This window comes from Osmerus mordax, chromosome 2, assembly GCF_038355195.1.
Source record: "Osmerus mordax isolate fOsmMor3 chromosome 2, fOsmMor3.pri, whole genome shotgun sequence".
Classification (NCBI taxonomy): Eukaryota; Metazoa; Chordata; class Actinopteri; order Osmeriformes; family Osmeridae; genus Osmerus; species Osmerus mordax.
Genome location: NC_090051.1, coordinates 1,539,511 through 1,564,842, shown reverse-complemented (window position 1 = coordinate 1,564,842; position 25,332 = coordinate 1,539,511). Strand labels below are relative to the sequence as shown.

The 25,332-nt window shown below is 47.8% G+C and overlaps 1 protein-coding gene across 1 annotated transcript; it reads right to left on the bottom strand.

The window, feature by feature from the left end:
* Nucleotides 1–573: 573 nt before the first annotated feature.
* xirp2b (xin actin binding repeat containing 2b) lies at nt 574–18,757 on the bottom strand. Its single transcript, XM_067255698.1, has 9 exons — nt 18,651–18,757; nt 15,187–15,336; nt 14,169–14,297; nt 13,241–13,330; nt 13,017–13,074; nt 12,822–12,910; nt 2,697–12,573; nt 2,150–2,280; nt 574–1,969 (listed from the first exon to the last, which is right to left on the bottom strand). The coding sequence occupies exons 2-8, from the start codon at nt 15,217–15,219 to the stop codon at nt 2,189–2,191; spliced, it is 10,368 nt and encodes a 3,455-aa protein (XP_067111799.1). The 5' UTR covers nt 15,220–15,336; nt 18,651–18,757; the 3' UTR covers nt 574–1,969; nt 2,150–2,188.
* Between the last annotated feature and the right edge of the window lie 6,575 nt (nt 18,758–25,332).

The window sequence follows — 25,332 nt, the reverse complement described above, 5'->3', positions numbered from 1 at the left end:
CATTTTAAAGCGGTTGTATTTATTTCTAAAACAGGTCTTTTTGCCTTCTTCACTATCTCACTCTCGACTCTTGTTGATAAACATTTCCCTCTGCATCTCGAATTATAGTTTACCACTCTTTATTGTGGGGGATTAGGCCTACATAGTAGAAGGGTAGCCTATCCCTACAAACTTAATATGGAGGTTAAATGTTTAAGGGATTATGTTGAGTGGAAAATATGCATAAAAGATTGCTACAGTATACACATGTTCCAATGTAAGCAAACGCTTCTAATGAGTAATATTGATCCATCATTACCCATTTATAAATAAAAGAGTTGCTGAACTGTAAAGTGATCCAAAAGTGCCGTATTTCTTCGAATGAACGCCGCAACGTTTACACAACGTTCATTTTTGGTGTGGCGTTTATTCGAGAGCGGCGTTTATTCGAAGAATTACGGTAATTGCAGACCATGAGTAGATACAATCTCTTTAAGTGTATACTTTCTGACAGTATGACGTTTATTTTGTGAAACCGTATCATACGTTCCTATATTTAGACTTTATAGATGGATCAGAAACCACAGCGGAGCCTTTTCAATTAAATCTTTTTATTGCCCCTGGATCAGCAATAAATTAAAAAGTAAACCAGCCTGACAAGATGATAGCATCAGGAAATCTCTTGTACAAAGCAAGATAGGCTAATCTACGAAATAAAATGTGCATTGCAAAATATTTGCTTTTTTTAAATAGGATACAAATCTCCAAAACAAACATGATTAATACCAATTAATAGGATATAGTATATACTGTATATATTATAAAGAAAATATTTCCAAGATCATTTTTACTAGGCTGCACACCAGGTGCTAGAAAAAGGTAATTGTAAAAATGTTGATATGTTGAAAGAAAAAGGCCCAGACAAATATAAGCAGTAATGGTACACTTGATTCAATTTGTAACTCTCTCCATGGACGAAAACGACAAACTAAGATTATTGCAATACATTTGCATCAAATAATTTCTTAAAACGTAATGGGTAAAGACTGATGATATGATCATGTAGATCAGGGTACTGTATGACAGAAGTGTATAAAACACTTTGAATATCCAGTTGTAATTCTCTCTGCGTCTTACATTCTCCCTTTAGTTACCATTTCATCTTAAATGTGACGTTGATGTCATCAAACCTGACAGACCAATCACATTTGTGATGTCCATTTCTCCCAATGTAACATTTCACACTCTACATTTACCCTCATTTGACTTACTCTTCTCTAACCTGCAGCACATTCATTTCCTTCTAATTCCCTTCTCTTAAAATACCATTATTTACAGTCCACCATCTCCCACAATCTCTTCTCTTCGCCCACTATATTCATTTACATACATTTACATACATGACACATTTTCCCTCTTCTAAGGTCACTTATCTTACCACCATCATTTTTACAGGCTCTTCCTGTTCTTCTGCAGGTGTGTGTTTGTGTTGCGTTCTCAAGGCCTCTACTGTTCTCCACGATACAGCACTGTGATTAATCTACATGTCATACTAATTCATTGGGTTGCTCTATTTTAAAGGACGCTTCTGGGAACAGCCTTTCTGTGTTGGTGTTTGGGAGACATAGTGGCCTCATCCTGAGGTGGCCACTGGGGTTTAATGAGCTTGATATCCTCCTCTAGCTGAAAGGGTTTCTTAGGGGGTTGTGATTGTGGGGGCCATACAACAGATATCTTATTACTATTATGTTTGGTTTCCTTGATTGGTTTTCGGAATTCCTTTTCAAGAGTATTTGACGTGTCTAATGAACTAACACTGCTCTGTGAAATTGAGTATCTCCAATTAAGTTGGTCTGGTAACAGGGTAACGCCGCTTCCTGAAGGTGGCGTCTGTTCGGGGCCGTTACCATGGTTCCCTTTGGACTTCAGGAGTTGTTTGTAATGGTGAAGACAGTACAGATGTCCATGGAGAGAGACATAGTTGCCAAGGCTGGAAAAGATTATGATTTAGAGTAAAGCACAAACAAGATGGTACAACTACTGCATACAAGTCAGTTTATAAACTTTCATTTTGGTTTTGGTGATGACAGTGTTAATGACTCAAAGCATACATCCATTTCTCGTCGTATAGATGTTCTCTTGAGTCGTATAGATGTTCTCTTGAATTTACCTTAATTTAGTTCTGCAGTGCTCGCAGCAGAAACAGGATTTATGGAACTTTTTTCTGTCCGCTATTAGAGCATCCATGGGATAGACCCTCCTCCGACACACAGTACACAGCTCCGACTTGGGAACTCGAACCTGGTGAAGTGAGGGGAAAACGTTTTCTTTCATCTCAGTGAGAAAGTACTGTGCAAGTATTTTGTTGTACTTATCAGTACTCTGCGATGTTCATGCGAATATCAAAAAGGTTTTCATACAGCATCACAGAGTTTAATTACAGATGAAAACATACAAAATATGTCACATCTGCACCCATAGCACCACCCAAATCAGTAAACATGTCACATGTTACACGAATGACACAGGCTTGTCATCCAAAAGGCTTATGTGGTTATACACTTTCAGATTCCTTCTTGGTTACTCATCACAAAAGCCAACTTCCAAACCCCCTCCATCACATCTGGAACAGCCATGTGAATATGGGAATGGTTAATATATAGTCACATGCCATTCCTTTCCGTTAGTTTTCAATCCCATCATGCCGCTCTTTTTACCGGTTGTAACGGTCTGATGCGAAACGACGTGTGCTGCCCTCTCCTCTGAGACGTTGTAGCCCAGACTCTTGAAAACGTTCTCGCTCTCCGTCCACGTCTTGTGGAAGTTCTGGAGCAGCTCCTCCGTGGACGCTTCCGCACGGGCCTCAGCGGCCTTCAGCTCCTGAGCTTTCCGTTTGACCGCGTCAGCGTACGAGAAGGGGACGGGCACGGGCGAAGCAGACAGGGTCTTGGAGACGGGCACGGGCGAAGCAGACAGGGTCTTGGAGACGGGCACGGGCGAAGCAGACAGGGTCTTGGAGTGCTGGGAGGCCGTTGTGATGCAACGTGACCCGACTGTCTTGTTGCCGAATTCATCGACGCTTGAGAACTGCTCAGTGACAGACTTTGTCCCGGAAAAGCCTGTTGGCTGAGCTGGCTTTGTTTCCACCTCATCCTGTCGAGGAGGGGAGGGGGGGCCGTGCCGGGAGCTCCCCTCTGTCCCCTGAGGACCCTCCTGCTTTGAACTGCCTGATGCTGTTTCCAACTCCTCCTGTTTGTTTTTCTCCTCTTTGAACGCGGCGCTCGCTTCACCAAGCTCAAAAACATTTTTAATAGTCCGGATGTCAAATGTTGGCATTTCGTCCTCCAGACTTTCTGGTTTCTCTGAGTCAGCCTCAGGCTTCTCCATCTCTGCCCCAAGTCTGTCTGCGATCACAATAGGCTCCTTTCTAATGTAGATTTTCTCTTCTGGTGTTTCGAATTTGTTGACCAGACCTGACAAGTCCACCTTGAGAAGGTCCTCCTCTTTCTCTTGGTGTTCGGTCTCTGGTTCCTCCGTGTCTGGGCCCAGGCGCTCTGGGATATCGATGGGCTCCTTCCGAACATAGGTCTTATTTACCTTCGCTTTACGAGCCTCTTCGAAAAACTCTGTCTTGTCTCTCACCGATGTGATGACAGTCGATGAGTCAGACGTCTCTGCTGTAGCATCTGAATCAGTTTGGCGGAAGGAGGCGTTGCCCTCTGTGAACTGCTCCAGGTGGTCAGTTGGCTTGTCTGTGTCTACACCCAATCTCCTCTGAGCATCCACAAAGCAAGCGCTCTCCTCCCTCACCGATGTGTTATCGCTTGCTGTGTCGGACAGTTTCACCACATGTGTCTCTGTTTTGATTTGCCGATGGAATGAAGCAGGAGATTCCACAATTTCCGATTTCTTTTCTGTGATTTGCTGGGGGGGCAAAATTGGAGGCGGTGTTACTCCGCGGGAGAGCTTTGCTGTGGTGTCCTTCAGTCGAGCCAAGTTCTCCGCCCTGTCGAAGGTGGGGGAGGGGGTGACTCTGTTGATGCGAGACGTCGGGGTGTCGGACCTGCGAGGGGGGGGGGTAGGAGGCGTGGCCGGTCGGTGCAGCGGGGTAGGTGAGGGGGTCACGCGCTGAGGGGAGTCTGTTCGCCGCGCGGACTCGATGGTAATGTATGTGGGTGAGGGAGGGCGCATCTTTAATGATGGAGAGGGCGCTCTGGGGTCACCCAGCTTCACTGAGATCGTCTCTTGCTTTTTGCTTTCATGTGAAGTCTTTTTCTTCTCTACAACCTTCTTCTGACATTCAACTTTCGCAGAGCCAATACTTATTTTAGATATTCTCTGTGTTGTCCCGCCAATAACAATCTTTTCAGACACCTGCTCACATTCATGTTTCTCCACAGTGCCCTTGCCTTCTAAATACGTTAATGTGGCCTCTGTCAGTTTCTTCACATACTGTACTATTTCTATCAGTTTTTCCATATTATGTTCAGATGCTTTTTCCTCCAAATCACTTTTCTCCTCTGAGCCCATTAGCCACTCAGGAACTGTATTGAGCAGAGTCTTCACAGACTTGGAATCAATCTTTCCTGTAGCTCCCTGCAGTTCAATTATGTGTGAGATTAACTTTTGAACTTCTGCTTGTCTCTGAACATCCCGTGTGCTCTCTGTTGACATTGTAACAGGTTGGCGTTGTGCTGGCTTGTCAGTCACTTTCACTGCAACATTCTTGCATCCCTCCTTAGACTTCACTCCCGTTTCCCCTTTCTTTTTCTGAGAAGCTTTTACTTGCTTTTGAACAGTAACAGTCTCCTGTTGTTGAAAACTCTGATGAACTTTACTTTCCGTGATTAGAACCTCTTTGTGGACCTTGCTATGCTCCTCCTTCACGCCTGCGTGCATCTGGATGACCGTGACCTCCTGATTCTGGAGGGACTTCTCAGACACAGAGGGGGACTTCTCAGACACAGAGGGGGACTTCTCAGACACAGAGGAGGACTTCTCAGACACAGAGGAGGACTTCTCAGACACAGAGGGGGACTTCTCAGACACAGAGGAGGACTTCTCAGACACAGAGGAGGACTTCTCAGACACAGAGGAGGACTTCTCAGACACAGAGGAGGACTTCTCAGACACAGAGGCGGCTGCTTCTGCGGGGGCGGCCTGTGTCACTCCGTTTGGTTTCCGGGACTTCTTCTTCTTGCGTTTGGGAGTCGGAGTCGCTGGAGGTTGATTGTCCTTGGCCTCTGGAGCAGCGGAGAGATCTGTCTGGGTGTCCTGCTTGACCCCAGGCTCGGACACTTTCTCCACCCTTTTCTCCACAACCACCTTTTCCTTTTCACTCTCGCTTGTCTGCCTTGTATCTTTGATCTCCACTTGCGTGTCTTGTTTAATGCTCTTCCTTGTCTTATGTGCTGATTTTCCTGCGTTGACAACAGCCTCCTGTGTGGCCGTGACAGTTATGGAGGGCTGATTATGTACTTTCTCATTTTCATTTATCTTTTTGTTTTCAGATTGGGGTGATTTACCCATCTTTACATTTTTCACAGTGATTGTGTTTTCTGTTTTTGTTGGCTGATGAGCAACCTTCTCAGCCACAGGGAGATTATCATTTATCTTTTTGTCTTCAGACTGCAAGGATTTATCGGCTTTCACCTTCCTCTCTGTTGTCAATTCTGACTTTGCCGTGACCTTTACTGACGCAACTGCCTTCTCGGTTATCTTTTTCACTCCAGATTTATCGGAACCCTTTGTTTTGAGATTTTTGAATTCTTTCTTGTCTGTTTGGATCGAATCGTTTTTTGTGACAGCACTGGTCGAGGTCTGGACTTTGTTTGTTTCAATCGACTGAGACTGCTGGGAAGAGCTGGAAGCAGTTTGCTGTTTCATTTCCGTGAATGTCTGTTGTGTTGAGGATGAAAAGGATGTGATCTCCTGAACAGAGGCAACTTTTGAACTCTGATTAGAGACTATATGCTGTTTAGTTGAAGAAATAACAGTGGAATCTGGCAGATTTTTCACATTTACAGCAGTAATCAAAGCCGTGCTGGAGGGGGTATCTGAATTTTTCACTCGCTTGGATGATTTAGATGATACTGTGTCTGATTGGACTTTAGTCACAGTCTTTTTAGCCATCTCCTGGGTGAAATCAAATGTTACGCTGCTCTGCTTTGATTGCTCAGTACCTGCGCCCTCAGAGGAAACCATCTCAGGTTCAGCAGTGACTGAATCGTATGTAGAAACGGGACCTGGAGTAGCTGGTGAAGGATCATCGTCTTTCAGCTTTCTATATTTTTCTTCTGCTTTTATCAATGGTGTGGTGAATCTGCTCATGTTAGACTTGGCTTTAATGGAAGGAGGAGGGGAAGGAGGAGGTGTGAATCTGCTCATGTTAGACTTGGCTTTAATGGAAGGAAGAGGGGAAGGAGGAGGTGTGAATCTCACTGGGGAGACACAAACGTTCCTCAGCGGGCATGGCGATACAGGTGGCATGGGGATTTCAGAGGAAAACGTTTTTGATGAATGACCCACAGACTCAGTTTGACTTTGGCTCGTTTCCACCACTGACGTTCTGGCCGTGGTGGTGTTGGTTGCCGACTGAACCATTCGATTCGTCTGCACCTGGACTTGAGGCCCCAGCTTGGGGACCTTCTGCAACACGGGAGCTTTGACTTTCTTGACGATCATTTTGGTTGCTTTAGCCGGCGCGGGGTGAGGCGTCTGGGAAGGCATGGAGTCGAGCTCCTGCTGAGACGGAGGGGGGGGGAGGAAGTCTTGCTCTGTGGTGCCGGGAGGGGGTGAAGGAGGTGGGGGCAGAGCATCCAGCTCAGAGTCAACAGCGGGTGGGGGAGTTGGGGGAGGGGGAAGGTCGCTGATGGGTGGGGGAGGGGTGGGGCACTGGTTATCGTGTTCAGACATTGATGGAGGAGGGGGGGGCATAGGCAGATCAGATTCTTGCAGTGTTGGTTTGGGGACATAAACACCCCTTTTAACTTTGGTTTTATCTAATTTGATGAAACCCTTTCGATTTGAATTCAGATTGCGGAACTCCGTCTTCAAAGTTTTGATGTCGTGGTTCTGGGTGATAGTTTTGTGTTCTACCACGGTAGCGGATTGCTGAGTGGTCTGAGATTCGGTTGTGCTGATTGTGGATTGAGTTGAGTGAGAATGATTCTCCACCGTAGAATTCTCAGTCTTCGAGGAATTGGCAGTTCTTATCTTTTGTACGTTTCTTTGTGCGTCAGCGCTCTGAGTCGTAGCTACAGGGGTCGCTTTGATCTCAGCCTTCACAGGAGTTTTGACTCGCCTGTATGCTCCAATTTTGATTTTAGGAGCTTCGCGCTTCGCTGTCTCCAACAATGACTTTATTGTGCCTTTAACATCCCCCTTTAAAACCTCCTCCTTCTCGGACTGGCCTTGTTCCTGAATCTCCTGAGTGTCATACAGAGACCTTATGGACATCTTCACGTCTCCCTCGGTGCTGGGTCGACGCTGCATGCGCGGGGAGGCGGGAGCTTCCAGTAGGAGCTGGATAGTTCCTCTCACATCTCCCTGAACATCTATTTCCTGCTGGAAGACCCTCCTATCACTAGAGGCGTCTTGCAGGCACATCATCGCTGAGTGAATGTCCCCCCCCACGATCTCCTCCTTTTCCACCTCCTTCACCAGGTGGGTCGCCTTCGCCAGAGACTTCAAGGTTCCTTTGACGTCTCCGGCCACGAGATCCTCGACCATGTTTTCAACTCTGGAGGTCGCTGACAACTCAAGGGACCTCAGCGCTCCTTTAATGTTGCCCCGGACGATATCTGGCTTCTCCACCTCCTTGTAGCGTTTCTGAGCCTTCTCCAGGCAGCGCAGAGATTTGGTTATGTTGCCTTTTACTACTTCCTCTTTCTCCACCACCACAGACTGGTTCACTGACTGTGACAAGGAATTCATAGTCGCCCTTAAATCCCCCCTCACAATTTCCTCTTTCTGCAGACCATCCAAGGAGACCATCGGTTCGGTCATGAAAACCTTCACAGTGCTGTGAACATCTCCAGGAACAATATCCTCGACCGTACGTTCAATCTGTGCTTGGCTGCGTCCCAGAATTAGTTTTGTTCCTTTAATGTCACCTCCAACTATCTCCTCTTTCTGGGCTTTGTCAGGCAGAACTTCATCCGGCCCTACTTGGAGCTGCTTGAGATAGTCAAGTGCTCCCGATTCGATACACGTGGAGAAAAAGTTGACATTTCCCTTTTCGGAGTCGTCTACCTTTATCCTTATCTGTTCCGAATTCTCCAGGCTTGACAGGCTCTGGAGCGCGCTCTTAATGTTGCCCCTGACGATGTCCTCTTTCTCCACGCTCACGTCGTCTTGTTTATTTAGTAGGGAATATATTGTCATCCTCACGTCTCCCTTCTCGTCCTCCTGGATGAGCACGCCGCGTTTGGCGGAGCCTCCCTCCTTCAGAAGACTGCTCACCGCTTCCTGAATGTCTCCTCGAATGATTTCCTCTTTTTCCACGGTGCTGTCTCTCTCCTGGCTGAACAGCTGCTGCACTGTTGTGCTGATGTTTCCTTTCTCTTCTGAATCGATCACGATGCCGCTCTCCCGTGTGTCTCGTCTGTTCAGGAGGTTCATCATGATGCTCTGCATGTCCCCGCGTATCACCTCCTCCTTCTGGATCTCTGGAGCCTGCTTATTCATTAGCTGGTATTTTGCCATTCTAATATCCCCAATTTCATCTGCTTCAAGGAGAATTCCTTTTGAACTGACCATTTTCTGACTGTAGAGTTCCTCAAGGGTTCCTTTGATACTTTTCCCCACGATTTCCGTCTTCTCCGTATTGGTCTCATTAAAGTCGTGGAACGGAGTGGTTTCAAACAGCCATGTTGTTGTCTGCACGTCTGCCTTGGGGATTTCTTCTCTAGTGAATATGCCGTTCTCATCCACCTCTTTAATGTGGTCGAGGGGATTCTTCTCAAAGAGCCAAACTGATTGTTTCACATCTCCCTTTGCCACTTCCTCCTTCATGACTGTCTCCACAATATTTTCAGAGCTCATGCTACGTATTTTGTCAATTGTCTGGGTTTCAAACATCCATTTGGCTGTCCTCACATCGCCTTTTTGAATCTCGCTGACATTCACTGTTCGAACAGATGTCTGCGCCGGGTCGTCCGACTCAAAGCGTCTTTTGTTCATTCGGACGTCTCCTCCTTGAATATCATCTACGGTTTTGACGAACATCTTTTTGTCCTCGGCGATCCTGTCTAGAGGCTGCGTCTCAAATCTCCACTTTGCAGAAGTCACATCTCCTTTCTGAACGTCCTCCTGTGTGACAGACTTGATTATGTAGACCTCATCAGTATCTCTGATAGAATCAAGGGGCTTGGTTTCAAATAACCATCGAGACCCTACCACATCTCCACGCATGACCTCCTCACTGGTGACGGTCGTGACCTCATGGTAATGCCCTTCTTTGTCCTGAATGGCGTACAGGGGCTGAGTTTCGAACATCATGGTGTAGTTCTTCACATCTCCTTTCTCTTCGTCTTCGCGGACGATTTTCTGCATTTTCGTGATGTCTGTCTCCTCTGTCTCGGAAGACACCTCTTGAATTTTGTCCAAGGTGTAGGTCTCAAAAATAAAACGACCTTTATCGACATTGCCGCCTTGCACGTCCTTCACAGTACGGCCGCTTATAGATTCATCTTGGCTGTCACGAATCGTATCTATGGATTGGTTCTCAAAGAGCCATCTGCAGTTGACAACATTTCCTTTCTGTATATCCTCTGACTGAAGGCTCTTCAGCTTGTGCATGACTTCCTTAGATGTGGAGGTCATGATATCTGATGTCTGGTTCTCAAAGATACACTTCATGTGAGACACGTCCCCAGATTGAACGTCTATCTCAGTTATTCTCTTAAAACCTTCCTCCTCCCCCGTGAGATTCTCAAGGTTCTCTGTCTCAAAGAGGAAGCAAGCCATTCGTACGTCCTTGCCCTGGACGTCGTCTTGTTTCACAGTACACGCTTTCAGAACTGTTTCTGTCTCATCTCGGATAGTATCAAGCGCTTGTGTCTCAAACAGCCACGTGCAGGTCTTCACATCTCCTTTGTGAATCTCTTCACTTTCATCCTCAACTTTGATTTCAGCCCTCTCGTAGAGGACGTCCATTGGTTTAGTCTCAAACAGCCACTTGCAGGTTTTCACATCACCTTTCACAACGTCAACTTTCTCTGCAGTCCCAACATCTTCTTCATCCTCCATATTGCTGAAGTATTTAATAGCATCGAGAGGCTGTGTTTCAAACAGCCACTTGGCGGTTTTCACGTCCCCAGACTCGACCTCTTGTTTGGATATTCCCTTGATAATTTGGAAATTGTTTATGCTTTCATCAAATTGGTCGATAGGGCGAGTTTCGAACATCCATTTGCAAGATGTCACATCTCCTTTGACCACCTCTTCACGGCGCACGGTCCTCACCTCGTGGTAGTGTCCGGAGCTGTCCTGCATGGCGTACATGGTTGTCGACTCAAAGAGGTCTTTGTTCGATTTCACAGAGCCACACGTGACACCTTCTACAAGAATCTTTTGAGATTCATCCTTTCTGCTCAGGTCTGTAGTTTCAAATATCTTCTTGTAGTTTGAGACATCCCCTTTATTCATCTCCCCGAGGTCGACGGTGCGAACCACCTCCTTCTTCTCCTCTCTAATGCTCTCCAGGGGTTGGCTTTCAAAAAGCCACTTTTGGTGTCTAACATCCCCCTTCTCTTCTTCCAGAGCTACCATTTTTTGTAGTTTACCCACCTCAGCAAGATCTTTCAAATCGTCACTTGGGACTGTCTCAAAATAGTTTCTTGCTGATCTGACATTACCGGAAATAATCTCCTCTTTAGATGAGGGCTTCGAGTTGGAATCGTCTTTCAGTGTATCCATGGGCTGTGTCTCAAACACCCAGCAGTTCTTTCGGACGTTGGCCTTGACGGTTGTGCCATCCTCCTGAGTGAGGTCTTCCTGCAGGTTCACGGTGCGAACAACCTCTTTTTTCTCTTCTCTTATGTGCTCCAATGGTTGAGTCTCAAACAGCCACTTCTGATGTCTCACATCTCCTCTCTCCTCCTCGTGCGTCAGAGCCTTTTTAAGCTTCCCCACCTCAAGACCATTCTTAGCAGCGGACTTTGGACTGGTCTCAAAAAAGTGTCTTGCGGATCGGACGTTACCCCCGATGACTTCCTCTATGGTAGGGGGTCTGGCGTTTGAGTCGTCCTTCAGAGAGTCCATGGGCTGAGTTTCAAACACCATGCAGTGTTTCCTAACGTCAGCGCCTACGATCTCCTCCCTCTGCAGCTTGGTACTTTCCCAGTCATAGTTTAAAGCGTCCAACGTCTTGGTCTCAAAGAGCCACCTACCCCAGCTGCTTCTGTTGTTGTCTTCCAAGGAGAGGCTGCACACCAACTTCACAGTGGTGCACGTCTTGGCGGTCATGTCCAGGGGCTGGGTGTCAAACAGCCAGCGGGAGGTGGTGGAGGAGTGGGTCTCCATCTCCACCTTCCTCACAGACTTGATCTCCAGCAGCTGCCCCGCTGCCTGGCCCATGAGGACGCACGTGAACTGGGTCTCAAAGGTACTGGTGACGATCTTCGCTTCTCCTTTGATCTCCTCCAGGACGGACCTCAGGCTGAGCAGGTGGCTCTCGTCGATGGTCTCGGTGTGACCCAGCGTTTCCATGTACTGACTCTCCACCATGTACACGGTGGAGTTCACGTCCTCTTCGGTGAACACGAGCTCTTTGGTGAGCTCCTGCTCCCCCAGCCTCCTGTTGAGCGTCTCCATGGGCTGGGTCTCGAACAGCCAGGCGGCGGCGCGGACCTCTCCTTTGTCCAGCTTGTTGAACTTGTTCCTGTATGCTGTGGACTCTGTGTTGTGAGAGCCCAGCTCGTCCATGGGCTGGGTCTCAAACATCCACGCCGTGCGCCTCACGTCCTTCCCCACGATGATCTCCTGCTGGGCGATCTTCTTATCGTCGTCCTCCTCGGGGAGCTCGTCTTTGATGGCGTCCAACGGTTTGTTTTCAAACATCCAGCGCATCGACTGAACCTCCCCGTGGAGGATTTCATCCCATTCCAGATACTCTTGGTCTGGGCTGATGCTGATGTTGTTAGGACTGCTGCCGTCGTCGTAGTACATGTATTCCTGGCAGTCTAGTTGTTGTGTTTCAGACACATCGGTGTGGTACTCTTTCTCGATGTTCTTGCGAACCTCGGGATGGATGTGCTTGTAGAGACGTTTCAACTCGAAGAGGTTTCTCTGCTTTGAGTACTCCTCGCGGTTCATTGGTTGTTTGGATGTGTAACTTGCTTCTGGGGGCTCCGGGGAGTAGAATTCTTCTGGCATGTCTGGACTGTCTGACGGGAGCTGCAGTAAGTCTGGAGGAGGAGGCGGAAGGTTCTCTGATTCCTCAGGTGGTGGTGGAGGGAAGTATTCAGCGTCTTCGTAGTCAAAGACACCTTGGTTTGAGTCTTCACGAGCTGACACTTCGTACATCTCACCAGTTGAGACTTTTTGAGATACATTGCAGGACCACTGAGAGCGGTTTACATCACGTTCCATCTTTTTGGGGGAAAAACATATTTATGAAACACTGTTCGAGAAGATCCCTGCCTTGTTTAGACAGCTAGTTTTATGACAGTGAGAGAACTTTGTTACCTTTTCTCACAGTAAAAAAAAAACACATTTGAGGAATGACTAAAAGTATATATTATAATACAGTTTATATTATAATATATCACAATTCATATAATGTCTATTGTGTTAATGTGGATTTGAGACCAATCGATTTAATGATGTAACTGAATTACCTTCACTTTCTTGCTGGGAGCAGCTTCTTCTATGGTTTTTTCAAAGCGATCCCTCAGCTCCTTGGTGGTGAGTCTTGGGAGGTCATCCTCTGTGGGTGTTCACACCACATGAGCAACACTGTCTGCATCTACTGGGACTCCACAAGAGTGTGTGCCATCACAAGAGTATCATCACATTTCCATGCTGGGGTTTACCTGTTTCCTGATCATGGTTGTCATAACTGGAGGTCAAGTTGTTTTCCTCGTGTGTGGCCTGTATGAAAACATATGGGCTGATATGAATCAAATCCTACGCCGTTCAAACAGATCTTCTCATGCAGTGCACTGTATGGTGTCTCAGCCAAGCAGCAGATCTTAAATAGCGGTTGGCACGGTAGCCGTTTCGAAGAGCCTTTTGAGAATGGAACGCCGTTTTTTACCATGTCATTCTGGTAGAAATGGATGTGCTGATTGGCTGGGATGACGTGTCTGACGTTGCCTCTCACTGTGACCTCAGAGCTGGACACTTCCTGTCAGGAGAAACACACTGGCTGTCACACACAGCATGACACACAGCATGCACACAGGAACACACAAGGTACCATCGCAGCATGGCGTTCAGGTCTACCTCTCATGGGGGCAAAATACTATAATTGCCTGGAGTGGATTTAATTATCGCTCAAACTGTGGAGGATAAGCATCCATCATTACTGACAATCAGGAGAAAGGCCTGATAATTAGAGGGGTTAACCCACCATACTTTGCCCTAATTACAGAAAGAGACAGTGCACTCTAGTCGTGGATGAATGCCAGAACCTCTAATCACTCACATTGTATTTGTCAGAGTGGAGAGACAGAGACATTTGCTTCAAGTCTTCTCACAATGAGTCACACAATCGAGTTTACCTGACTACAGAAATGCAGCCATTAAAACCGTGAGACGGTGCTTTTACAGACACAAGGTAGACTAGGATAATGTCATTTTCTGCATGGTGACTGTGGCAGTAAGTGGTCAGAATCGTAACATGTGTAACCCAGATCCTGAGAGCTCTACACAGGCTTGGATGCAATGCTAACAAATGCTGAGAGCCTCTTCAATCATTCAACATTCCCCCATATTCATGCTCTCTGGCTGAGTGACTTGTCCTCTGCGGGGTATCTCGCCCGCTGGAACAGAGAGAGGGAAATGGATGGATGGATGGTCGGATGGATGGATGGGCAGATGGATGGGTGGATGGATGGATGGCAGAGAGGCAGAATCAGACCCGCTGGGGTCAGACCGAAACGCACCCCTCGTTTCATTGCAGGTACCCTGTTCTCCCTCATGCATTAGGCCCAGCTGACGTCCACTCAGACCCCCCTAATTACCTGCACGCTTCTGTGATGGACGTGGAACTGGGTCACATTGTGCGTTGTTGCAGTTTCCTGGGCTTCAAATTGTTTTCTGACGCTGGCGAGCCCCCCAGGCAGGGAACAGACCTCCGACTCCTCCATGACCTAATGAAGCAGGGAAATATCATTAGCAGGCTTCACCTCTACACGGCCTGGAATCAGACACATGCCTAATGAACCACTGCCTCCTGTGTTCTCATGGAAACACTGCTGCAGCTGTACAGAGCAATAGCAAACAGACGTAACACACACACACACACACACACACACACAGGGAATGGGATATAAATGCATGTGACATATTGTTTACACAATGGCAGGACAATATTTTTAGCTGGTTGCTTTTAGAGAAGCAGTGTGACTGGATGGTGTCTGGGCAAATACAGCTGGTAGTTTTCCAGCCACGGTGGAGTTCCCATGACAGCTCTAAGATCCAAGACATGAGTAATGGAAACCAGAGTTCTCCTGCAGGGGGCATTACAGCAACAGGTGATTGTGTTGCCTTCCCCTCCTCCCAGTCTGTGGCCGGTGAGAGAGGGCTTGCTATTTCCCTGGGTCTGACAACCCTGCTGAACTCACCCACTGGTCACCTGTCATCAGGTTCCACTTATACAGGCTGACAAAGCCATCAGCAGCTATCATAACACTCGCTGCTCTCCCGTGCCATGCGTGACAGCCAGCACTGTGCTACGCTGGCGTGACCGGGGCTGTTGCACTGTGCTGACCAAGCAGGTCGTCAGAATGCGCCACGAAGGATCTCTGTAACTTGGAAGGTCTTCAGAAAGTGTCAGATGTAATGCTGTCGGCCTGGCTAATGAGGGAGCAAAACGTGTATCTCAAAATAGTGGAGGCAGCTGATTACAATCCAAGTCAATGTCATTTTTAAATGAGTTTTACCCAGGCTCTGTGTGTGTGTGTGTGTGTGTGTGTGCGTGCGTGTGTGTATGTCCATGAGTGAGTGCAGGCGTGTGTGTGTGCATGTGTGTGTGTGTACCCCACTGAAGGCGTCTGTCTGGTCTGTGGCCATAGGGTCTGTCGGCCTGTCTGTGGGACACTATCACTTCTTCCTCAGAGCGAATCCTGTTCCTCTGGTTCTACTGTTCCTCAGGAAGTCCTGCCCTGGATCCACCTGCGCTGCCGGCAGCTGGGCCAGACACACACCACACACACGCACACACACACACAACACACACACACACACACACACACACACACCACACACAACACACACACACAACACACACACAACACAGGCTCATTAGTCCGAGCAGCAGGAGCCTCTCACTTCACCTCTGAACCGCTCTGTCACCAGGGGAGCCGTGCAAACGGTCCAAACAGAGGAAATAAAGAACTCAATTATTCATAATCACATTATCCATCGATACAGGAAGCGTAAACACAGGGGGGTGATGTGTGAGAAGTGAAACTGTTGAATCACATCGTTGTGTTTGCACTGCATCAGAATGGGATATTTTTTCTTGACAATGAGGGATCAGATTTCAAATCTAGCTAAAGACCGTACAAGGTTACGTTCTTGGAAAGCATGGACGGATGACTGTCTCGTCTGCCTCGTCTGCCTCGTCTGCCTCGTCTGCCTCGTCTGCCTCGTCTGCCTCATCTGCCTCATCTGCCTCGTTACCCAGCAAACGTTCATGCACATGTAGGAAGTAGGAGAGCTGTGAACAACATGTGGACTTAAAACATAGTTTTAAAGTTCTAAATCTGATAGTGACAGCCAACCATTAATCTTTCAGTCATCATTCAGCACATCATTCATCACTCTCAGATGGCTTCAGAGGTCGGAGCATGGAGGCGTGGGCAGGTGGAGGGACCATGGTGGGGTGGTGTGGAGGTGGAGGGAGCACAGAGGGGTGGTGTGGAGGTGGAGGGAGCACGGTGGGGTGGTGTGGAGGTGGAGGGAGCACGGTGGGGTGGTGTGGAGGTGGAGGGAGCACGGTGGGGTGGTGTGGAGGTGGAGGGAGCACGGTGGGGTGGTGTGGAGGTGGAGGGAGCATGGTGGGGTGGTGTGGAGGTGGAGGGAGCACGGTGGGGTGGTGTGGAGGTGGAGGGAGCACAGTGGGGTGGTGTGGAGGTGGAGGGAGCACGGTGGGGTGGTGTGGAGGTGGAGGGGGCACAGTGGGGTGGTGTGGAGGTGGAGGGAGCACGGTGGGGTGGTGTGGAGGTGGAGGGAGCACAGTGGGGTGGTGTGGAGGTGGAGGGAGCATGGTGGGGTGGTGTGGAGGTGGAGGGAGCACAGTGGGGTGGTGTGGAGGTGGAGGGAGCACAGTGGGGTGGTGTGGAGGTGGAGGGAGCACAGTGGGGTGGTGTGGAGGTGGAGGGAGCACAGAGGGGTGGTGTGGAGGTGGAGGGAGCACAGAGGGGTGGTGCCGTCCCTGGAGGGGTGGTGCCCTCCCTGGAGGTGTGCAGATGTTCACCAGTGATGCACCACACTCCTCCAGGAGATTCATTCAAATCAATTAAGCTACTCCCTGCGGACAGCCAGTTTTATAGATGGGGGATATAGATTTATGTTTGGCTCTGTGCTGTAAAACATTGTTAAGTTAATGAAGGCGTGACATGGCAGACTGTTAACACTCCCCGTGGAAAACACATTAGGCCTGGCGCTGAGGCAGCACTGTGTCGCTGTGACTGAGGAGAGGAGGAGAGGAGGAGAGGAGGAGAGGAGGAGAGGAGCGCACGCTCGCCTCACCTCTCATGGTCGGCCGCTGTGACGCTACAAAACACCGGGCAAGAGGGGAACTTTGTCATTAAGAACTAAAAGGTTGTAACGTTTTGCGTTGAGGAAACTTGGATAATAATTTGGAAAGGTGGATTTCGTCTAATTTGTCAGATTCATATTGTTTTGGATCATAATTAGCATTTGCCACATGGGTTCTGAACAGAAGCCAACTGTTATTTTATCAAAACTGAATGAAAAATAGAACTCTGTCAGCGGGAAATTCAGTCATACTGGAAATGTTAGATGATATTTCCCTTACGTAATATGATTTATGACAGCAAAGCACAGATTTAATCATTTCTAATTATATTTTGTTGCATCAATATGCAATGAGGTTCCCAGTCAATGAAACATGTCAAATCTCTTCAAGGCACTCAAGAGAATATTTCTCATCGAAAGGACACTTCTTTGAACTGAAGATAAGGAATACTTCACAATTTATAAGTTACAAAAAAAAACTTTTTGTTTGATCTAGTAAACAATTGTCTGGATGTAAATCAGTGCGCGGCCTAATCAACTCAACGTGTCTGGGGAACAATAAAAACCGTGAAAAGCCCAGAATGATACAGAATTTATAACTTTTCTTTTGGTACTTTGTCATAAGCCTGCAGCATGTTGGAGCAGAGCTCTCCTTACTCTATTTTAGCCCCCAAGGAATGACAGCTATGCTAGAGCAATCCCATCAGCCTGTCAGAGCGGATGGGGGACCAGCAGAGGCACTTCCCTAAATAAGGTAGGTTTCACCTACTCCAAAACCATAAATCCACTTTGGCTACTGTATATATAATCAGTGCTCTATGCTATTCAATCATACAAAGCTGTAACGTTTTAAAATTATTTTGCCAGTTGCCATTGTGGGAATGCAATGTTTCATGTACAGAGAACTGCAAATCCGATGCCAAATGTGTCTACAGCCTCGGGCCTATCTCATGTTGGGTTAGGAGCTCACGTAACAGGAAAGTGAAGTAATCTAGGCGCCAAGTACCTGCAAAAATAAATCAACCCTATTTTAAACTTTGGTGCCTGTCAGAGTCATATTTCTCTCTGAAAGCTGAAGAGAAACTGCAGGTCCATGCTTGGTTGTCCCAGAGAAGTGGATCTCGTAATCTCCGCATCCAAACACACAGTTAACGTACAACAAAGTACCAATCTGCAGGATTCATATGGTGTTTCCATGGTGGCATCACCTTTCATAGAAACGCCATCTGTCTTTGACAGAGTGCCAGATACCTTGTTTGTGGTATGTTCAGATCAGCAGGTATGTTGAACCTGCCCTCCGACTGGACGTCAGTCCTTCAGGTTGGTTGTGAACCCAAACTTTCCCAAATCAAAATGCCCCCGTTGCTCCAGGTGGACCCACAGTCTGATGGCTAAACGTCAGTCTATCAGCCCTGGCCCATGGTGATACACAGTGTCTGATTGGCCTGCTATTCTGAGGGTAGGGTGTTTGCAGTGTGATAAAACTGCGAAAGCGTTGTCAGAGCCCACTCCAAAAACATGGATTCAGCGCTCAAAACCTACGACTTGGATATAAAAGTTCCTTTTCCATCTTTTACTTTCTTACTCATAAATTCCTCAAGTTTCACAATAAGACATGATATCAGAGCAGCACAGTACATCAACATCAAGGTATACTAATCAGTTGCCATGTGCTTCTAACCAGAGCCTGAATTAGTAGCACTGTGAGCACACTAAACCCGAAAGGCTGTGCCACCTACCAGGTCAACGAAGTCTATAAAACTCAGAAGGTAGAATCCCACACGAAGGCCAAAGCCACCCCTGTCCTGCAGGGCGTCTGTCCGAGCCACAAGCAAATCCCAGTCAGAGTTGGAGACCAGCTCCAGAAGTACGTTTTCTCCTCTGTCCAACGAGCGGACAGAGACAGCTGATTTTATTTTAGACCCCCCGCCCACTTGTAAAACGACGGGCCCAGAGGTGCTTTTTTTAGCAGGTGAAGCTTTCGTGCCTTTCGTGTCAACTCCCAGAAATCTACATGCGCATACTTCCTGTAGGCCATCACTCCAGGACCAGACCTCTGTCCGCTAATAAATCAGATCACGCCGGTTTCATCATCACCAGATTCCAGCTTGGCCCACTGTTCGCACTGACGCTGCAGCTGTCTCAGGCTTTCATACACACCCAATCACATACATCACATACATCAGCAGGGCTACAACAAATACTTAAACGGTCTCTCTGTCCTAAAATACTCCAGACAGTGTGAAAAGGACGACAGGGGACTGATTGTGTGAGTGACAGTTAATGGCAGCGAAAACGACCCTTTCCCCCGCCCCAGCCTCCCCTTCCTCATCCCATGTGATGTGTGTTGTTGGGTTCAGGGGTGTAATATTAGGTGATGTCATGATGTGGACCTCAGGGGTGGGGGGATGGAGGGAGGGAGGGAGGGAGGGAGGGGGGGGATGATGGGGGGGCTGGGAAGGCATGGCTGGCAGAAGAGACACCTGCGGCTCGTCGTTAGAAAGAGAGAGAGAGAGAGAGAGGGGGGAGGAGAAAGAGACAGAGAGAGATTGAGAGAGAGAGAGAGAGAGAGAGAGAGAGACAGAGAGACAGAGAGAGATTGAAAGACAGAGAGAGGGAGAGAGGAGGAGAGAGAGACAGAGAGAGAGACAGAAAGAGAGACAGAGAAACAGAGAGAGAGAGAGAAACAGAAGGAGCGAGGGAGAGAGAGAGAGAGACATAGAGAAACAGAGAGAGAGAGAGACAGAAGGAGAGAGGGAGAGAGAGAGAGAGACAGAGCAGGGCTGCTCGCCCCTGGCCGGCTTGGCTCAGCTGGAGTGAGAACCGAGGCGCCAGCCTGACTCTGGTATCCCCTGGAGACTGAGAGGAGGGGTGAGGTGGGGAGGAGGGGGGAGGGGTGTGGTGGGGGGAGGGGTGAGGTGGGGATAGGGTTGGGTATCGAGAACCGGTTCCATTTTAGAACCGGTTCCAAATTTCCAAGAACCATGGATTCAATAAGACACACACATTTCGATTATTCATTTTGGTTCCTAACTTTATTGAGGGGTATTTTTCCATAGATGAAATGGCTAATTTGCAATTTGAGGTTTTTACGCACTGTCGCTTGTACTCCACCTGAGCATTTCACATGGCTACAGGCTCATGGGTTCTTTACAGCTCAAATACAAAGCCCAAACTTTTCTGGCCTACTGCCTCTCCATTAAATGATGGCCTGACAAAATGAAACCAAAATGGCAGAGTGGGGCACAAAAAAGACAAAAATGGCGGAGAGCTCTGAGATATTGTGAGGCGAAATATGGCCAAGAGAAATGAATGGATGGATGTTGAGGATCAGTATGAGGACTGTGTTTCACATTCATATATGAAACACATACACAAACACACATTCACACGACTGAAAACTCACATCCACGTATGTGAAATACTCGCATAGACACATTTGAAACGCATTCACATTCACAGGTGAAATGCTCACACGTGCTTTTATAGTACTGAAAACGTACACCTACATACATATGAAATGCTCTCCCAGCACATGTGAAACACATTCACACACTCATATATGAAAGTCTTATAAGAATGAGTAAGAAGCTTTGAACATTTTCAATATATCTGGAAGTCAGTTCAGTATATTCAGAAGGCATTTCAGTATATCTGGGAATCAGTTCAGTAGTTTAGCTATTTTACAGAAACAGGGGCAAAATAACTTTAAACTAGAATGAAGATTTTAAATACTGGGTGACCAAACACACAGATCTAGAAAAAGTCAAGAAAGCAGGATTCTGGAATTTCGAGATCGAGAGCGAACACTTTTTTCTATCGCTTCATTTCCTGGCAAGACACAATACAGCCCTGCCCTGAAATGCACCCCCACAATACAGCCCTGCCCTGAAATGCACCTCCATGTGATCACAATACAGCCCTGCCCTGAAATGCACCCCCATGTGATCACAATACAGCCCTGCCTTGAAATGCACCCCCACATTACAGCCCTGCCCTGAAATGCACCCCCACAATACAGCCCTGCCCTGAAATGCACCCCCACAGTACAGCCCTGCCCTGAAATGCACCCCCACAATACAGCCCTGCCCTGAAATGCGCCCCCATGTGATCCTGGCAAGACACAATACAGCCCTGCCCTGAAATGCACCCCCATGTGATCAAGACACAATACAGCAATGCCCTGAATTGCACCCCCCATGTGTTTTTATGTTCTGTATATTCTAGCATAAAATGATTCTTACTGTACATTGCGGGGACTAATATGAGTAACCAGAGTAAGTTTCATGCATGTGTCACTTTCCTAGTCAGAGGTAGCAGGGGGTGCATTTCCTGGCAAGACAGAATACAGCCCTGCCCTGAAATGCACGCCCCATGTAATTTCTGTTCCGTATATCCCAGCTTCAAATTATTCTTACAGTGGGAAGGTGAGGAGGGGAGGAAGGCGGGGGGGGGGGGGGGGGGAAGGGAGGGGAGGAGGGGAGGGAGGGAGTAGGGGAGGTTTAGGTTGGAAGAGGAGGGGAGGGAGGGAGGGAGTAGGGGAGGTTTAGGTTGGAAGAGGAGGGGAGGGAGGGAGGGAGTAGGGGAGGTTTAGGATGGAAGAGGAGGGGAGGGAGGGAGTAGGGGAGGTGTAGGATGGAAGAGGAGGGGAGGGAGGGAATAGGGGAGGTGTAGGATGGAAGAGGAGGGGAGGGAGGGAATAGGGGAGGTGTAGGATGGAAGAGGAGGGGAGGGAGGGAGTAGGGGAGGTGTAGGATGGAAGAGGAGGGGAGGGAGGGAATAGGGGAGGTGTAGGATGGAAGAGGAGGGGAGGGAGGGAATAGGGGAGGTGTAGGATGGAAGAGGAGGGGAGGGAGGGAATAGGGGAGGTGTAGGATGGAAGAGGAGGGGAGGGAGGGAGCCAGACGTGGCTGCCATGCATCAACTGTACGGCGTCTGCCGCCTGTGTAACCCACACCCGCCTCTCTAGATGTCAACTGCCTTGAAGAAGGACACCGTGGCATTCTAGCTGCTGCCACCCCACAGGAACGATGCAGGCGGATCCTGTTCACGCCGAGCTCTCTGACAGGCCGGGATGAGTCTTAGACACTGAGCCAAACACTCACTGCAAGTGGGAGAGACTAGACAACTGTTTAGCTTTGGCATGCTTTCAAGGAAAGTGTTTCCGGTTAAACGATGCTTTTAAATCTCATTAATGTGTAAAATAACGGTGACGTTTGCAGCTTTTCTGTGGCTGTTCAGGCCTCTTGTTAGCCTCCTGGAAGCTCTGCTTCAGTCGGCGCCAGTTAGCCCTTTGTGATCCAGAAGAGAGGGAGAAGTCATGCAGAGCCGAGGAGGAGACACACACTCACACACTCACACAAACACACACACACACACACCCTCACACACACACACACACAGACACACACAGACATACACACACCTACAGACACAGACACACACAGACATACACTCACACACACACACATACTCCTGGATAGGCAGGCGTACACACACAACTGTCAAAGGTGGGGTTGCCCTCACAGGAGATAAGAAGTGACTTCCATCAGACACTTAAAGCCTTTACATATCAGTGAACACATGCCAAGCCTGCCAAGCAGGGGAAAGGCTGCCACTGTCCAGCAGGAATAATGAGCTAACTATGTAAGAGCCCCTGGGCTCCACATCAGTCCTGCCACCTTCCACACTCTCCCTGGACCACGGCCCCCCGAGCCCCTGCCAAATTCTTCCACAGCCTTGCCCAGCTGCACACTTTTGTTGCTTGTATTGTGAGCTGTAGTTAAGCAAGTGCTAAAGTATGATTAACAATTAAGATAAGGGTTTAGTTGATAAGCATCCAAATGAATCAGCATCGTTATCAGATATGTGCTGGAGGTTGATCACATCCCAGTCCTGTGTGTCAGACACACATCCCAGTCCTGTGTGTCAGACACACATCCCAGTCTTGTGTGTCTGACACACATCCCAGTCCTGTGTGTCAGACACACATCCCAGTCCTGTGTGTCTGACACACATCCCAGTCCTGTGTGTCTGACACACATCCCAGTCTTGTGTGTCTGACAAGGATTCTTCCCTCTGCAGCCACATGGGAGCTTTCCTCATTATGATGCCAGTCTTAGAATCATTTCAAACAGAATGCAAATAGTATCTGCACTTGTAAAAACAACACAGCGAAAAATAATTTACATAATCAGCTTATTTTATCTGCGTTATCTACAACCTATGGTTGATTAAATGAACAGAAATCTAAAAAGGTAATTTCCGTTTTCTAGGGCAGCACAAAGCAGCAATTTCCATTTCAGGTCTTTTATTACTGCAGAGTAACATCAAAACTAATGTGTTTATTTCATGTCTACTTTTATTTGTAAATCATAATTTTGTTAGATTGAACGTTAATGTTATCCTGACATGCTACAATGGCAATTTGTATATTTCCTGCTGTGCATTTACTAGGCAGTTTAATCATATTACAACATCACACTGAATGTTACCAGTGCTAATTAATAGTCCTCCAACAACCAACAGCAAGATGGAATCACCAACAAGGCGACCACCACATTACATCAACCTGGTGTTCCATCACTGCCTGACCCCTGTCATCTGTTCCTGGTTACCATGGGATGTCCACACAGCCCATAATATCTGAGCCGAGACCCTAAGAGCCCATTTTCATTACCAGGGTTGACACCATCTGGTGGTCTACAACAGATGAGCCCCCCCCCCCCCCCCCCCTGCCCCCCACCCCTGCAGAAATCAGCATGATGCTCAGCACCACAGCGCTCTGACACTGAGTGGGCACAGCTGACACTTCACAGAGATTTCACCGTGCAACCCTGGCCGGCCTCCCAGTCTGGACGGCACACTGAGGTACTTCCCAGGCGTTGGACCGTCTGCACAGTACAGTAGCTTAGCGCTGCTGTGGAGGCAGGCTGCCTCGGGCGCTGCTATCCCCAGAAGACGGAGGGGTCTTCTGGCAGAGCTGCCCCCCTCCTCGCTGCTCCTCAGGCAGGCCACAATTACAGAGAGCCGTGGACCGCATCACAATGAGTCCCATCCCCGCCACAGCCCGTCCGAGCCAGATCGATACATCACAAAAAGAAGTCGAGGGGCCGTTTTCTCCGACCACAGACACTCTGAGCTACATGTTTGTCGAGTCCCTCAAGCTGCACAGAAACCGTTTGTTCGATTTGACCCTCATAAAGATGTCAGTTTCATACAGTGTTACAAACAGGGTGTCCAGTTTTCCCTGGGTGGATAAACAGGGAGTTCTACTGTAGCATTGGCTGGGGTATGCAGGTAAGAGTCACTGAGCAACATCCCTGTAATTGACACTAGAGTATCGCTAATAAAATCACACACTAGGAAAATGCTATTTAGTAGCCCACAGCGTGACACCTTCTCCATTGCATCAGGTTACTTCAGCTTGAGTATACTTCATTCCTGCAATCCTGAGACTGACACAGTGTCTAAGTACCAGTCAGAGGTTGGCTTATGGTAACTGCAGGACGCGACTATAGATGAGAGGAGAATATGTGTGGCGTCCTATCTGACCCCCCGAGCGTTGACGAACACAACCTGGTAGGTTTATTCAAGTCCCAAACTGGTCACTCAGCCGTGACACACATTCTCTCAAGAAACAGGTTGAGGCGAGCATGCAGGATAACTTTCCAAAATAAATCAACACTCACAAATGTACTGATTGCAGAGCAAATAAGTAAACCAGGAAAGAACTGACGTTTGGATGATAACTTGGAGAAGATGCAAGAATATAAATGAATTATAACTTTGTTTTGTTGTGATTTATTCCTGACTACACTGCAGACCGTGTGAGTGGAGGTGGCCTGATATAGCAAACAATCTGAAAAGCTAATAATTGAAAACATTTCTAGATTATGTAAAGACTAATATAGCACTGGTAATTACAGAGCCTTTAGCTACATATTTTACGTGACCAACATGATGAAAATGTTACAATCCACATGAATAACTGTGAACATTGCGATATCGGCGTGGCATAGACAAACACTAAGCGCATGCATATTCAGCGCATGACATCAATAACAAAATCTGTTGCCATTCATTTTTAATCATTCCCCTGCTACAGTCTGTACTCGGTTACTTGTTTTTCCTTTCCTGACATACTTTAGTGGCAGCCTGTACACTGTAAAAGCTCATTTCCCCTGCTTGGAGGCAGCTATGAACAACAATGGGAAGAATAGAATTTAGCAATTTGTGTACGATTTATTGAAGCACTATTGTTCTCTATGGTTTCAGTTTGTTCTTTGAAAGGAAAGTTTGGAAGTAAGTGTGTTTTTAATGGTGACGTTTAACTGTGGGTGAAGCAGTTGTGTGGTCGCCTGGCTCGAGTCCACTGCCCCTTCAGTTCTACAGATGTTGTATTGAAAGAGCAGACAGGCT